The sequence below is a fragment of the Entelurus aequoreus genome, linkage group LG02 (assembly GCF_033978785.1).
Source record: "Entelurus aequoreus isolate RoL-2023_Sb linkage group LG02, RoL_Eaeq_v1.1, whole genome shotgun sequence".
Lineage (NCBI taxonomy): Eukaryota > Metazoa > Chordata > Actinopteri > Syngnathiformes > Syngnathidae > Entelurus > Entelurus aequoreus.
This window is the reverse complement of record NC_084732.1, coordinates 16,980,379-16,993,773: the sequence shown is the minus strand read 5'-3', so window position 1 is coordinate 16,993,773 and position 13,395 is coordinate 16,980,379. Positions and strand designations below refer to the sequence as shown.

General features: G+C 39.6%; 1 protein-coding gene across 1 annotated transcript in view; it reads right to left on the bottom strand.

Moving 5' to 3' along the window:
• LOC133631223 (thrombospondin type-1 domain-containing protein 4-like) overlaps positions 1-13,395 on the bottom strand; it is a 70,441-nt gene that overhangs the window by 20,482 nt on the left and 36,564 nt on the right. Inside the window, exon 7 of the mRNA XM_062023384.1 lies at positions 1,318-1,522. Coding sequence (XP_061879368.1) covers positions 1,318-1,522 — 205 coding nt within the window. The remainder of the gene's footprint in view (positions 1-1,317; positions 1,523-13,395) is intronic.

Here is a 13,395-nt window from a genome sequence, read left to right as displayed (position 1 = left end):
CAAATAATAGCAGCAGTGATGCTAACCGCTAGTTGGCAACTAGCACCCATACTAATCGCAAGATAGCAACTAGCGCACTAATCACAAGCTATCAACGAGACAGCTGATTTTTTAGAAATGACAATTAGAGCCCTAATTGCTCGCTGACCACTAGTCCACAAATAGCCAGTTGGCAACTAGAGCGCTAGTCGTGAGCTTGCAACTGGTGCGCCAATCGCTAGCGCCGATCATTCAGCTTCAACGAGAGCAGCTGACAACGAAAATTGCTATTCGCTATCCAGCAGCTAGCAAGCTAATCATTAGCTAGCAACTAGACAGCTGATCGCTAGCTGGCAATTACACAACTGATCGCTGCTTACTGGAAACTAGAGTGCTAATTGCTAGCGGGGAAACAAGCGCGCTAGTCGCTAACTAGAAAAAAGACAACTTTTTATCGCTAACTGGCAATTAGAGCGCTAATTGCTAGCTGGCAACAGACACACCAATCGCTTGCTGGTCACTAGTCCACAAATTGCTAGCTGGCAACTAGAGCGCTAATTGCTAGCTTGCAACTCGTACGGCAATCGCTAGCTGGCAACTAGCAAGCCGATCAGTAGCCGGCAACGAGAGCACTAACCGCTAACTGGAAACTAGAGCGCTAATCGCTAGCTGACAAATAAATCGCTGTTCGCTATCCAGCAACTAGTAAGCTAATCACTAGCTAGCAACCAAACAGCTGGCAAGTGGTGCGCTAATCGCTAGCTGGCAACTAGAGCACTAATTGCTAGGCTTGAAACTTGTCCGCCAATCGCTAGCTGGCAAATAGCGAGCCGATCAGTAGCCGGCAACGAGAGCACTAACCGCTAACTGGCAATTAGAGTGCTAATCGCTAACTGGCAAATAAATCGCTATCCGCTATCCAGCAACTAGTAAGCTAATCACTAGCTAGCAACCAAACAGCTGGCAAGTGGTGCGCTACTCAGTGGCCTAGTGGTTAGAGTGTCCGCCCTGAGATCGGTAGGTTGTGAGTTCAAACCCCGACCGAGTCATACCAATGACTATAACAATGGGAGCCATTACCTCCCTGCTTGGCACTCAGCATCAAGGGTTGGAATTGGGGGTTAAATCACCAAAAATGATTCCCGGGCGCGACCACCGCTGCTGCTCACTGCTCCCCTCACCTCCCAGGGGGTGAACAAGGGGATGGGTCAAATGCAGAGGACACATTTCACCACACCTAGTGTGTGTGTGACAATCATTGGTACTTTAACTTAACTTAAGTTAACTTAACTGTGTTATTTAGGTCACGTTCGGACGGACGGAGTATTTCCTCCTCACCTAGGTAGTTGCGACTCTTGGCCATCTCCGTCACGTTGATCTTGGTGGCTCCCGACGGGATCTCCGTGATTTTGTGGTAGCCGATCTTGGACAGGGAGTGCTGGAAGACTCCCGAGACCAACCTGCAGGTGGCGTTGTCGCCTCCGCACACGCCGCAGGTGTCCATCACCCTCCCGGAGCCCAGATATCCATCGCAGCCCGGACTCTGTGGAGAGAGTCAGATTGCACCATGTATGCAAGCATAAACAACAACATACTGCTTTGTATTGCACATTACTGCCCCCCAGTGGACTGGAGAGGAACATTATCAGTCCCAAAAATCAGGGGATGCTTCCCATGCTTAGAGGGTTAGGTTTAGACCTTGACCACTTCCTGTCTCAGCCACGTTGCCTGTAGCTTGAGCACTGCTTCTCCTCACCTGCTCTTGATTAGGTAATTAGGCCGGCTCACCTGTCCCTAATCACTAATCAGGGGCGTTTATCCCCCAGCCACACTGGTTTGTTGACTATCAATCAATCAATGTTTATTTATATAGCCCTAAATCACAAGTGTCTCAAAGGGCTGCACAAGCCACAACGACATCCTCGGTTCGGAGCCCACATCAGGGCAAGGAAAAACTCAACCCAGAGGGATGACAATGAGAAACCTTGGAAAGGACCGCAGATGTGGGTGGCCCCCATAATGTTGACGGTGTGCATGCCTTGTCCGAAATAAAACACATTCTTTTCTGCACTTCGTCTACCGTCTCTTCGTCTTGGGGTCACGCCAACAGAAATCGAAGGCAAACCGTGACACTGATGACTTCAACAGGACCATGTCAATTATTCAAATGTAAGTACGATATGTTAAAGGACATAAACAGGTAAATACTAGCTCCGCAACATAATGCTATGTATGTGAGTCAACACACACCCAGAGCACTTACAAGCAGAAACAGTGTAGAGAAAGACGCTGTAGAACGTTTTGGTGTTTATTTTTTGGCTTCAAAGCTAATGAAGCTATAAACACTGAGGAGACACTCTTCAAAACATAGCTAGCTAGCTGCTAACGTCCTTCTACAGTGTTTTAGCTACTTCTAAATCACTAATCCTCGCCTCCATGGCGAGGATTAGTACGTTTCTTACAAGTATCATTATCATTGCAGGACGAGGAATAGCTAAACATGCTTCACTACACACCGTAGGAGGATAGCTAACTGCTAACAGCAAGAATGTAAACAAATGGGTTTGATTGCAATGATACCAAGTACAAGAGCCGTATGGAGTCGATACTACAATGATTACATTGATATTTTTTTATCATCAAAGTCTTTTGTCATTTTTTTTGTATTGTTTATAAAGTCAGGAAATACGTCTCAATGACCAATGTATGATCCTGTAACGACTTGGTATCGGATTGATACCCAAATTTGTGGTATCATCCAAAACTAATGTAAAGTATCAAACAGAAGAATAAGTGATTATTACATTTTAACAGAAGTGTAGATAGAACATGTTGAAAGAGAAAGTAAGCAGATATTAACAGTAAATGAACAAGTAGATTAATAATCCATTTGAGGAGCCTTTGTTTGCTTACTTACTACTTAAAGAGAAGCTGACTTTGTTATTTAATGCAAAAATTGTACTTTAATTGCAATAAAAAAACATTTTTAATGTACCATAAGATTTTCTGTGAAAATAAAGCCAATAATGACATTTTTTTGCGGTCCCCTTTATTTTGAAAAGTATTGAAATACATTATGGTAACGGGACAACACAATAAGAAATAATCAAATGTATCATCCAGAAACTTTACTGTTAGAATAATGATGTATAAGTCATCACACAACTCTTATGCTTAAAGGCCGTTGCTATAGTTATTATCAATTGTGCTGAAGTTGTACTTTTCTATCTGTGCAAAGGCACAACGTGTAATCTTCCTTTGCGAGTTGTCTCGCAGCAGGAGTTTGTTTCCAGACCCTGCCTGCCGACAGCCAAGGACGGACATCGAGTACCTCAACGCAGATAAAACAAAGACAGGGCGAAATCATTTTGATAGTATGCTAATATAGCTAATATAGACACTTACATCATGTGTTGCCTTCATTATAACACTTATATAAGACTTTTAAAGTAATTTTGATAGTAGGCTTATATAGCTAATATAGACACTTACATCATGTTTTGCCATCATTATAACACTTATAAGACTTTTAAAGTGATTTTGATAGTAGGCTAATATAGACACTTACATCATGTGTTGCCTTCATTATAACACTTATATAAGACTTTTGAAGTCATTTTGATAGTAGGCTAATATAGACACTTACATCATGTGTTGCCTTCATTATAATACTTATATAAGACGTTTGAAGTCATTTTGATAGTAGGCTATTATAGCTAACATAGACACTTACGTCATGTGTTGCCTTCATTATAACACTTATATAAGACTTTTGAAGTCATTTTGATAGTAGGCTATTATAGCTAACATAGACACTTACGTCATGTGTTGCCTTCATTATAACACTTATATAAGACTTTTAAAGTCATTTTGATAGTAGGCTAATATAGACACTTACATCATGTGTTGCCTTCATTATAACACTTATATAAGACTTTTAAAGTCATTTTGATAGTAGGCTAATATAGGTAATATAGACACTTACATCATGTGTTGCCTTCATTATAACACTTATATAAGACTTTTGAAGTCATTTTGATAGTAGGCTATTATAGCTAACATAGACACTTACGTCATGTGTTGCCTTCATTATAACACTTATATAAGACTTTTAAAGTCATTTTGATAGTAGGCTAATATAGACACTTACATCATGTGTTGCCTTCATTATAACACTTATATAAGACTTTTGAAGTCATTTTGATAGTAGGCTAATATAGACACTTACATCATGTGTTGCCTTCATTATAACACTTATATAAGACTTTTGAAGTCATTTTGATAGTAGGCTATTATAGCTAACTTAGACACTTACGTCATGTGTTGCCTTCATTATAACACTTATATAAGACTTTTAAAGTCATTTTGATAGTAGGCTAATATAGACACTTACATCATGTGTTGCCTTCATTATAACACTTATATAAGACTTTTGAAGTCATGTTGATAGTAGGCTAATATAGACACTTACATCATGTGTTGCCTTCATTATAACACTTATATAAGACTTTTAAAGTCATTTTGATAGTAGGCTAATATAGACACTTACATCATGTGTTGCCTTCATTATAACACTTATATAAGACTTTTGAAGTCATTTTGATAGTAGGCTAATATAGACACTTACATCATGTGTTGCCTTCATTATAACACTTATATAAGACTTTTGAAGTCATTTTGATAGTAGGCTATTATAGCTAACTTAGACACTTACGTCATGTGTTGCCTTCATTATAACACTTATATAAGACTTTTAAAGTCATTTTGATAGTAGGCTAATATAGACACTTACATCATGTGTTGCCTTCATTATAACACTTATATAAGACTTTTGAAGTCATGTTGATAGTAGGCTAATATAGACACTTACATCATGTGTTGCCTTCATTATAACACTTATATAAGACTTTTAAAGTCATTTTGATAGTAGGCTAATATAGCTAATATAGACACTTACATCATGTGTTGCCTTCATTATAACACTTATATAAGACTTTTAAAGTCATTTTGATAGTAGGCTAATATAGCTAATATAGACACTTACATCATGTGTTGCCTTCATTATAATACTTATATAAGACTTTTAAAGTTATTTTGATAGTAGGCTAATATAGACACTTACATCTTGTGTGGCCTTCATTATAACACTTATATAAGACTTTTAAAGTCATTTTGATAGTAGGCTAATATAGACACTTACATCATGTGTTGCCTTCATTATAACACTTATATAAGACTTTTGAAGTCATGTTGATAGTAGGCTAATATAGACACTTACATCATGTGTTGCCTTCATTATAACACTTATATAAGACTTTTAAAGTCATTTTGATAGTAGGCTAATATAGCTAATATAGACACTTACATCATGTGTTGCCTTCATTATAACACTTATATAAGACTTTTAAAGTCATTTTGATAGTAGGCTATTATAGCTAACATAGACACTTACGTCATGTGTTGCCTTCATTATAACACTTATATAAGACTTTTAAAGTCATTTTGATAGTAGGCTAATATAGACACTTACATCATGTGTTGCCTTCATTATAACACTTATATAAGACTTTTGAAGTCATTTTGATAGTAGGCTAATATAGACACTTACATCATGTGTTGCCTTCATTATAACACTTATATAAGACTTTTGAAGTCATGTTGATAGTAGGCTAATATAGACACTTACATCATGTGTTGCCTTCATTACAACACTTATATAAGACTTTTAAAGTAATTTTGATAGTAGGCTAATATAGCTAATATAGACACTTACATCATGTGTTGCCTTCATTATAACACTTATATAAGACTTTTAAAGTCATTTTGATAGTAGGCTAATATAGCTAATATAGACACTTACATCATGTGTTGCATTCATTATAACACTTATATAAGACTTTTAAAGTCATTTTGATAGTAGGTTAATATAGACACTTACATCATGTGTTGCTATTATTATAACACTAATATAAGACTTTTAAAGTCATTTTGATAGTAGGCTAATATAGACACTTACATCATGTGTTGCTATTATTATAACACTTATATAAGACTTTTAAAGTCATTTTGATAGTAGGCTAATATAGACACTTACATCATGTGTTGCTATTATTATAACACGTACCAAAGACTAAAAATGGGAGCCATTAACTCCCTGCTTGACACTCAACATCAAGGGTTGGAATTGGGGGTTAATTCACCAAAAATGATTACCGGGCGCGGCCACCGCTGCTGCTCACTTCTCCCCTCACTTCCCAGGGGGTGATCAAGGGTGATGGATCAAATGCAGAGAATAATTTCGCCACACCTAGTGTGTGTGTGACAATCATTGGTACTTTAACTTGAACTTTTATAAGTCTTTTAATATTTTGCGGTTCCAGACCGATTAATTTTTTTGTATTTGTGGTCCAATATGGCTCTTTCAACGTTTTGGGTTGCCGACCGACTCCTGATTTAAAGGAAGGCAAAGATAAAAGTGCAGAAAAAGTGAAGCAAGTCTGGAATGGCACAGCTCAACAAACAGTTTTAAATGTGATCCTCCAGCTCGAAAAAAAAAAGTCCCCAGTTTAGGGGGGAAAAAAGCCAAGTGAAAGTCTCTAAAGCAGCCGTGTGGAGCTGTTACTGACATGATGACTAATAAATAGCCCTTCAGTCATTTTTATCTGAAGAAAATGGAGAAAAACGTTCCGCTCGTAAAACAAACGCTGTCACCGGGCGAGGTCATCCGCGGCCACTTGGACGAGGAACACGCGACTCGAGGAAAACGTGCAAAAGTTATACAAGATAAAACCAGCTGCGTGATTCTGTCCATCCTTTATCTGAGCTGTCAATGAAATATCACATAACCAGACACTTTTAAGAGGGACGCTCTTACGGGAAGTCAAAACGTCATCGCTATCCAAACAACACCCAACGTTTGGGAAGACTAATGCTAGGAAGATAGTGACGACTTATCCTACCTTAGAAGACGACAAAAAACATTGCTCTGTGGTTTACAGAAGTATTGATAACACTGTAATGAGCTTTACCCAGGATAAATTGATTGATTGAGACTTTTATTAGTAGATTGCACAGTACAGTACATATTCCGTACAATTGACCACTAAATGGTAACACCCGAATAAGTTGTTTAACTTGTTTAAGTCCACGTTAATCAATTCATGGAAATGGGTTATACTTGTATAGCGCTTTTCTACCTTCAAAGGTACTCAAAGAGCTTTGACACTATTTTCACATTCACCCGTTCACACACACACACATTCACACACTGATGGAGCACGACCCATCAGGAGCAAGGGTGAAGTTAAAGTTAAAGTACAAATGATTGTCTCACACACACACGAGGTGTGGTGAAATGTGTCCTCTGCATTTGACCCATCGCCCTTGATCACCCCCTGAGAGGTGAGGGGAGCACTGGGCAGCAGCGGTGCCGCGCCCGGGAATCATTTTTGGTGTAGATGTCCGATAATGGCTTTTTTGACGATGTTCGTGACGCCAATGTTATGTGGTCTGGCTCAAGGTGGAGGACAGAGTTAAACAACTTGCACTGAGCCTAGTCTATAAAATCCGCTACACCTCCCTGATACCGAAGTACATGTCAAACTACTTCCTTAACGTAAATGACCGCCATAACCACAACACCAGGGGGAGCTCCACTAACCACGTTAAACCCAGATTCCGAACTAACAAAGGTCTTAACTCATTCTCTTTCTATGCCACATCAATGTGGAATGCGCTCCCAACAGGTATAAAAGAAAGGGCATCTCTATCCTCCTTCAAAACCGCAATAAAAGTTCACCTCCAGGCAGCTACAACCCTAAACTAAACCCAGATTCCGAACTAACAAAGGTCTTAACTCATTCTCTTTCTATGCCACATCAATGTGGAATGCGCTCCCAACAGGTATAAAAGAAAGGGCATCTCTATCCTCCTTCAAAACCGCAATAAAAGTTCACCTCCAGGCAGCTACAACCCTAAACTAACACCCTCCCCGGATTGCTAATAATCAAATGTAAACAATCAAATGCAGATACTTTTTCTTTTTCTTATGCCTTCTGATCTCTCTCTCTCTCTCTCTCTCTCTCTCTCTCTCTCTATGTCCACTACTTGATGTCCATATCCCCCCCGCCCCTCCCTCCACACCCCTGATTGTAAATAATGTAAATAATTCAATGTGATTATCTTGTGTGATGACTGTATTACGATGATAGTATATATCTGATAGTATATATCTGTATCATGAATCAATTTAAGTGGACCCCGACTTAAACAAGTTGAAAAACGTATTCGGGTGTTACCATTTAGTGGTCAATTGTACGGAATATGTACTTCACTGTGCAACCTACTAATAAAAGTCTCAATCAATCAATCAATCAATCAATGGTGGAAAAGTCTGAGTCTTAAACAGGAACAATGGAGAGTTGGTTACAAGAGTTTATTTACTCAAAATCAGACGGTACAAAGTTGGATTGGAAAGACATGTGTTTACACAGACAGTCTCTCCGGAGACGAAAGATGGTGCACCCTCGAAGGAATTAGAAAGAATGCACAACGTATCGGTCCACAGCATTCATTTATAACCTTCCTGTGGTCTGAGTCTAACAGAATAACAACTTATGCAACTGTCCAATGTTCAAATATCACCCCACCACAGAACTAGTACTGTCAGGGTGACCAGACCTCTTATGTGTCATGTCCTTCCCAATGCATTCAGTTGAGGGGTAACCCTAGGGCAAATTTTCTACTACGTCCAACTCTTAATTACCGATTCCGATATCAACCGATACCGATATATATAGTCGTGGAATTAACCCATTATTATGCCTAATTTTGTTGTGATGCCCCGCTGGATGCATTAAACAATGTAACAAGGTTTTCCAAAATAAATCAACTCAAGGGGGGGGGGGGGGGGTTGGTAGTGGGGGTGAATATTGTAGAGTTAGTGCTGCAAGGGGTTCTGGGTATTTTGTCTGTTGTGTTTATGTTGTGTTACGGTGCGGATGTTCTCCCGTAATGTGTTTGTCATTCTTGTTTGTTGTGGGTTCACAGTGTGGCGCATATTTGTAACAGTATTAAAGTTGTTTGTACGGTCACCCTCAGTGTGACCTGTATGGCTGTTGACCAAGTATGCCTTGCATTCACTTGTGTGTGTGAAAGGCCGTAGATATTATGTGACTGGGCCGGCACGCAAAGGCAGTGCTTTTAAGGTTTATTGGCGCTCTGTACTTCTCCCTACGTCCGTGTACACAGCGGCGTTTTAAAAAGTCATACATTTTACTTTTTGAAACCGATACCAATAACTTTGAAACCGATACAGATAATTTCCGATATTACATTTTAAAGCATTTATCGACATCTCTAATTTTTGGTGATTTAACCCCCAATTCCAACCCTTGATGCTGAGTGCCCAGCAGGGAGGTAATGGGTCCCATTTTTATAGTCTTTGGTATGACTCGGCCGGGGTTTGAACTCACGATCTACCGACCTCAGGGCGGACACTCTATCCACTAGGCCACTGAGTAGGAGCGGGAGTCTTGCTCAAGGACAGAATGGACGTGACTAGGTTGGTGGAAGCTGGGGATCGAACCAGGATCGCTCAGGTTGCTGGCAGGGCCACTCTCCCAACGGCGCCACGCCGTCCCCAGGATGTAAAATAATGCTACATAGCGCTACAAGTAGGGATGGGAACTGAATTCTGTACTACCAGGAATCGTCATGATCCGTGTCCCGGATCATGTTTTGTCATTTTCTGTTAGTTTTGGACTCCCTGAGTTCCTGTTTGTGCACCTCTGAGTTTGTTTTAGTTTCCACGGGGATTAATTGGGTTCACCTGCCTCTGGTTAGTGGTCGGCACGCTCACCTGTTGTCGACCACTAATCAGAGAGCTATTTATTCACCTCTCTCGCCACACTCGTCCTGGCTTCATTATTTGCTGTAGGCAACACGTTACGTGGTATATTCCTGTTTCTTGACTTACGATTCCTGTGCTAGGTTTTTGCTTTAGCTTCCGCGTGCAATCGGCACTCATCCCTTTTGTTTGTTTCCCGCAATCTGTACTGTGTATGATTTATGGATTAAATTATGTTCCATGGTCCGGATCATGTTTTTGTTATGTTCTGTTAGTTTTGGACTCTTTTAGTTCCTGTTTGACACCTGAGTTTGGTTTGGTTGCCTCGGCTACTTATGATTTTTACCTGCCGCTGGTGTTCGGGACGCTCACCTGGCTCTAATCAAGAGACATTATTTAAGCCTGCCTTTGCCAGTCAGTCGTGCTGGCGCCATTCTGTCACGACAGCTTGCTGCGAGGTTTGTTCTCCCAGGATGCAAACGGACGACTCCGGACAGGACTTGCAGGTAGGAACATGATTTAATCTTAAATTACACTCAACGAAGTACAAAACAGAAAACAAGGCGAAGGAACAAGGTGCCGATCGCACTTGAAGCTAATGCAAAGACTCAGCGCAGGAAACATGGAACTTCGCGAAACTGTGGCATGAAACAAACAAAACTTACGGGGACACGGCATGAGGCGAACAACTAGCATAAACTATGGCATGGAACAAACAAAACTTAACTTGGCAAGGCATGAGGTAAACACTTAGCATAAACTATGGCATTGAATGAAACAAACACTTAGCATAAACTATGGCCTGGAACACTCAGGGAACTGTGGCATGAAACTAGCAAGACTTACTTGGCATATATGTAATGGAAATGTGTATGGGGGGTGTATGGTGTGTAGTCATTAAATATGTATTGTGATTTATGTTCTTCACAGAAAATGAGCCAAAGTCAGTGAGTCTCAGTTTGAAAAATTAATTAATTGTATCATTTTTCTTTTAATAAAAAATGAAAACGGGTCCCACAGACCCGAACACCACACAAGGGGTAAGGTACAAACACCGGCTCTAATTGTGTTCTTCGAAACTCAAATCTGTGGCTGAATCGTCACCTCAGAATGCATCGTAAAAAAAACAACCAAAAAACAGAGGTGTCGCTGATGTCGCTATTTTAACAAACCCTAAAAGAGAAACCTCGATATGTTTTTTTATGGAAGAAAAACTCCGCTCTTTACCACATGAGTGACTTTCTCCCAGTGGGTTGCTCCCAGCTGCCATCTGCCTTCTTTGCAGGAACCCTAGAGGGCTTTTATATTTTCTTTTTTAAAACCTCGCTAGATCCCACCTTCATCTGGAAATGGTTATGTGCGGCTCCTAGTTTACTCTGGAAAAGAATAACACTGTCTTAAACCTAAAGCCTGACTGGGTATTTTTCCCACAAGACACACACACACACACACACACACACACACACACACACACACACACACACACACACACACACACACACACACACACACACACACACACACACACACACACACACACACACACACACACACACACACACACACACACACACATTCTTGTATTTCTGACCTTCTTGAGACCTACGAAAAATGCCCACCTCTTTAGGACCACCCCGTTCTAGATATATAAAGATTTGTATTTACAACATGAATAATATATACATACTATGCAAATATAAAAAAGCTTGTTGTGAAAAATGAGTTGGAATTTCACAAGAAAAAGGTCACAATTCCACAAGAAAAACTTAGAATTTTGGGAGTGTTATAATAAAAGTTGTCATTTTACTCAACGCAAGTCAACATTTTACAAGACAAACTGAACATTTGTGCAATGTTATAATAAAAGTTGGAATTTTACTCAATAACAGTTGCAATTTTACAAGAAAAACTTGAGATTTTGGCAATGTTACGAAAAGAGTCGTAATTTTACTCGACAAAAGTCACAATTCTATAAGAAAACTTGAAAATTTCGGCAATATTATAATAATAATCAGAATTTTAACTTGGCAAAATTATGACAAAAGTCATAATTTTACTCAAAAAATGTCACTATTTTACAAGAACAACAAAAAGTTTGGCAATATTGTGACATAAGTCAGAATTTCATATGACAAATGTCACCATTTTGCGGTAAAAAGTAATATTTTTACATTAAAAAGTTACAATTTTACAAGAAAATATTGCAATATTACAGAAACAGAAAGAATGAGAAATTGTTCCAAATTTTATAAGAAAAAAGTTGACACATTGTGAGAAAAAGACGGCTTTTAGTTAATTTTTTTTTTTTTTTGTTGAATTTTTTGTTTGTAATTGGTTTTCAATCTTCATTATTTACTTCAAGTGATTACATTATGTCTCTATATACATATTTATTTCATTTTTTAAATTAAAGGCCTACTGAAAGCCACTACTACCGACCACGCAGTCTGATAGTTTATATATCAATGATGAAATCTTAACATTGCAACACATGCCAATACGACCGGGTTAACTTATAAAGTGCAATTTTAAATTTCCCGGGGAACTTCCGGTTGAAAACGTCTATGTATGATGATGTTTGCGCGTGACGTCGATGGTTGAAGCGGAAGTATTCGAACACATTGTATCCAATACAAACAGCTCTGTTTTCATCGCAGAATTCCACAGTATTCTGGACATCTGTGTTGGTGAATCTTTTGCAATTTGTTTAATGAACAATGGAGACTGCAAAGAAGAAAGCTGTAGGTGGGATCGGTGTATTAGCGGCTGGCTGCAGCAACACAACCAGGAGGACTTTGACTTGGATAGCAGACGCGCTATCCGACGCTAGCCGCCGACCGCATCGATGATCGGGTGAAGTCCTTCGTCGCGCCGTGGATCGCTGGAACGCAGGTGAGCACGGGTGTTGATGAGCAGATGAGGGCTGGCGTAGGTGGAGCGCTAATATTTTTATCATAGCCCTGACGAGGTCCGTAGCTAAGTTAGCTTCAATGGCGTCGTTAGCAACAGCATTGCTAGGCTTCGACAGGCGGCACAGCATTAACCGTGAAGTTACAGGTCCAGTGTTTGGTTCGGTGTCTCCTGATAGTAGTATTGTGATCTGCTGTCTATCCTTCCAGTCAGGGGCTTATTTCTTTCGTTTCTATCTGCATTTAAGCACGATGCTATCACGTTAGCTTCATAGCTAAAGCGCTTCACCGATGTATTGTCGTGGAGATAAAAGTCACCGTGAATGTCCATTTCGCATTCTCGACTCTCATTTTCAAGAGGATATAGTATCCGAGGTGGTTTAAAATACAATCCGTGATCCACAATAGAAAAAGGAGAAAGTGTGGAATTCAATGAGCCCTTGTACCTAAGTTACGGTCAGAGCGAAAAAAGATGCTTCCTGCACTGCACTCTAGTCCTTCACTCTCACGTTCCTCATCCACAAATCTTTCATCCTCGTAACAAGTTTTTCTAGAGAAGGATACATGTCTCATACTACGGATACAATAAAAGGTAAGAGCATAAAAGTGTTTTCATCTTATAAAAGTATGTTTTCTTGTTATCTTAATTAGCAACCTGTA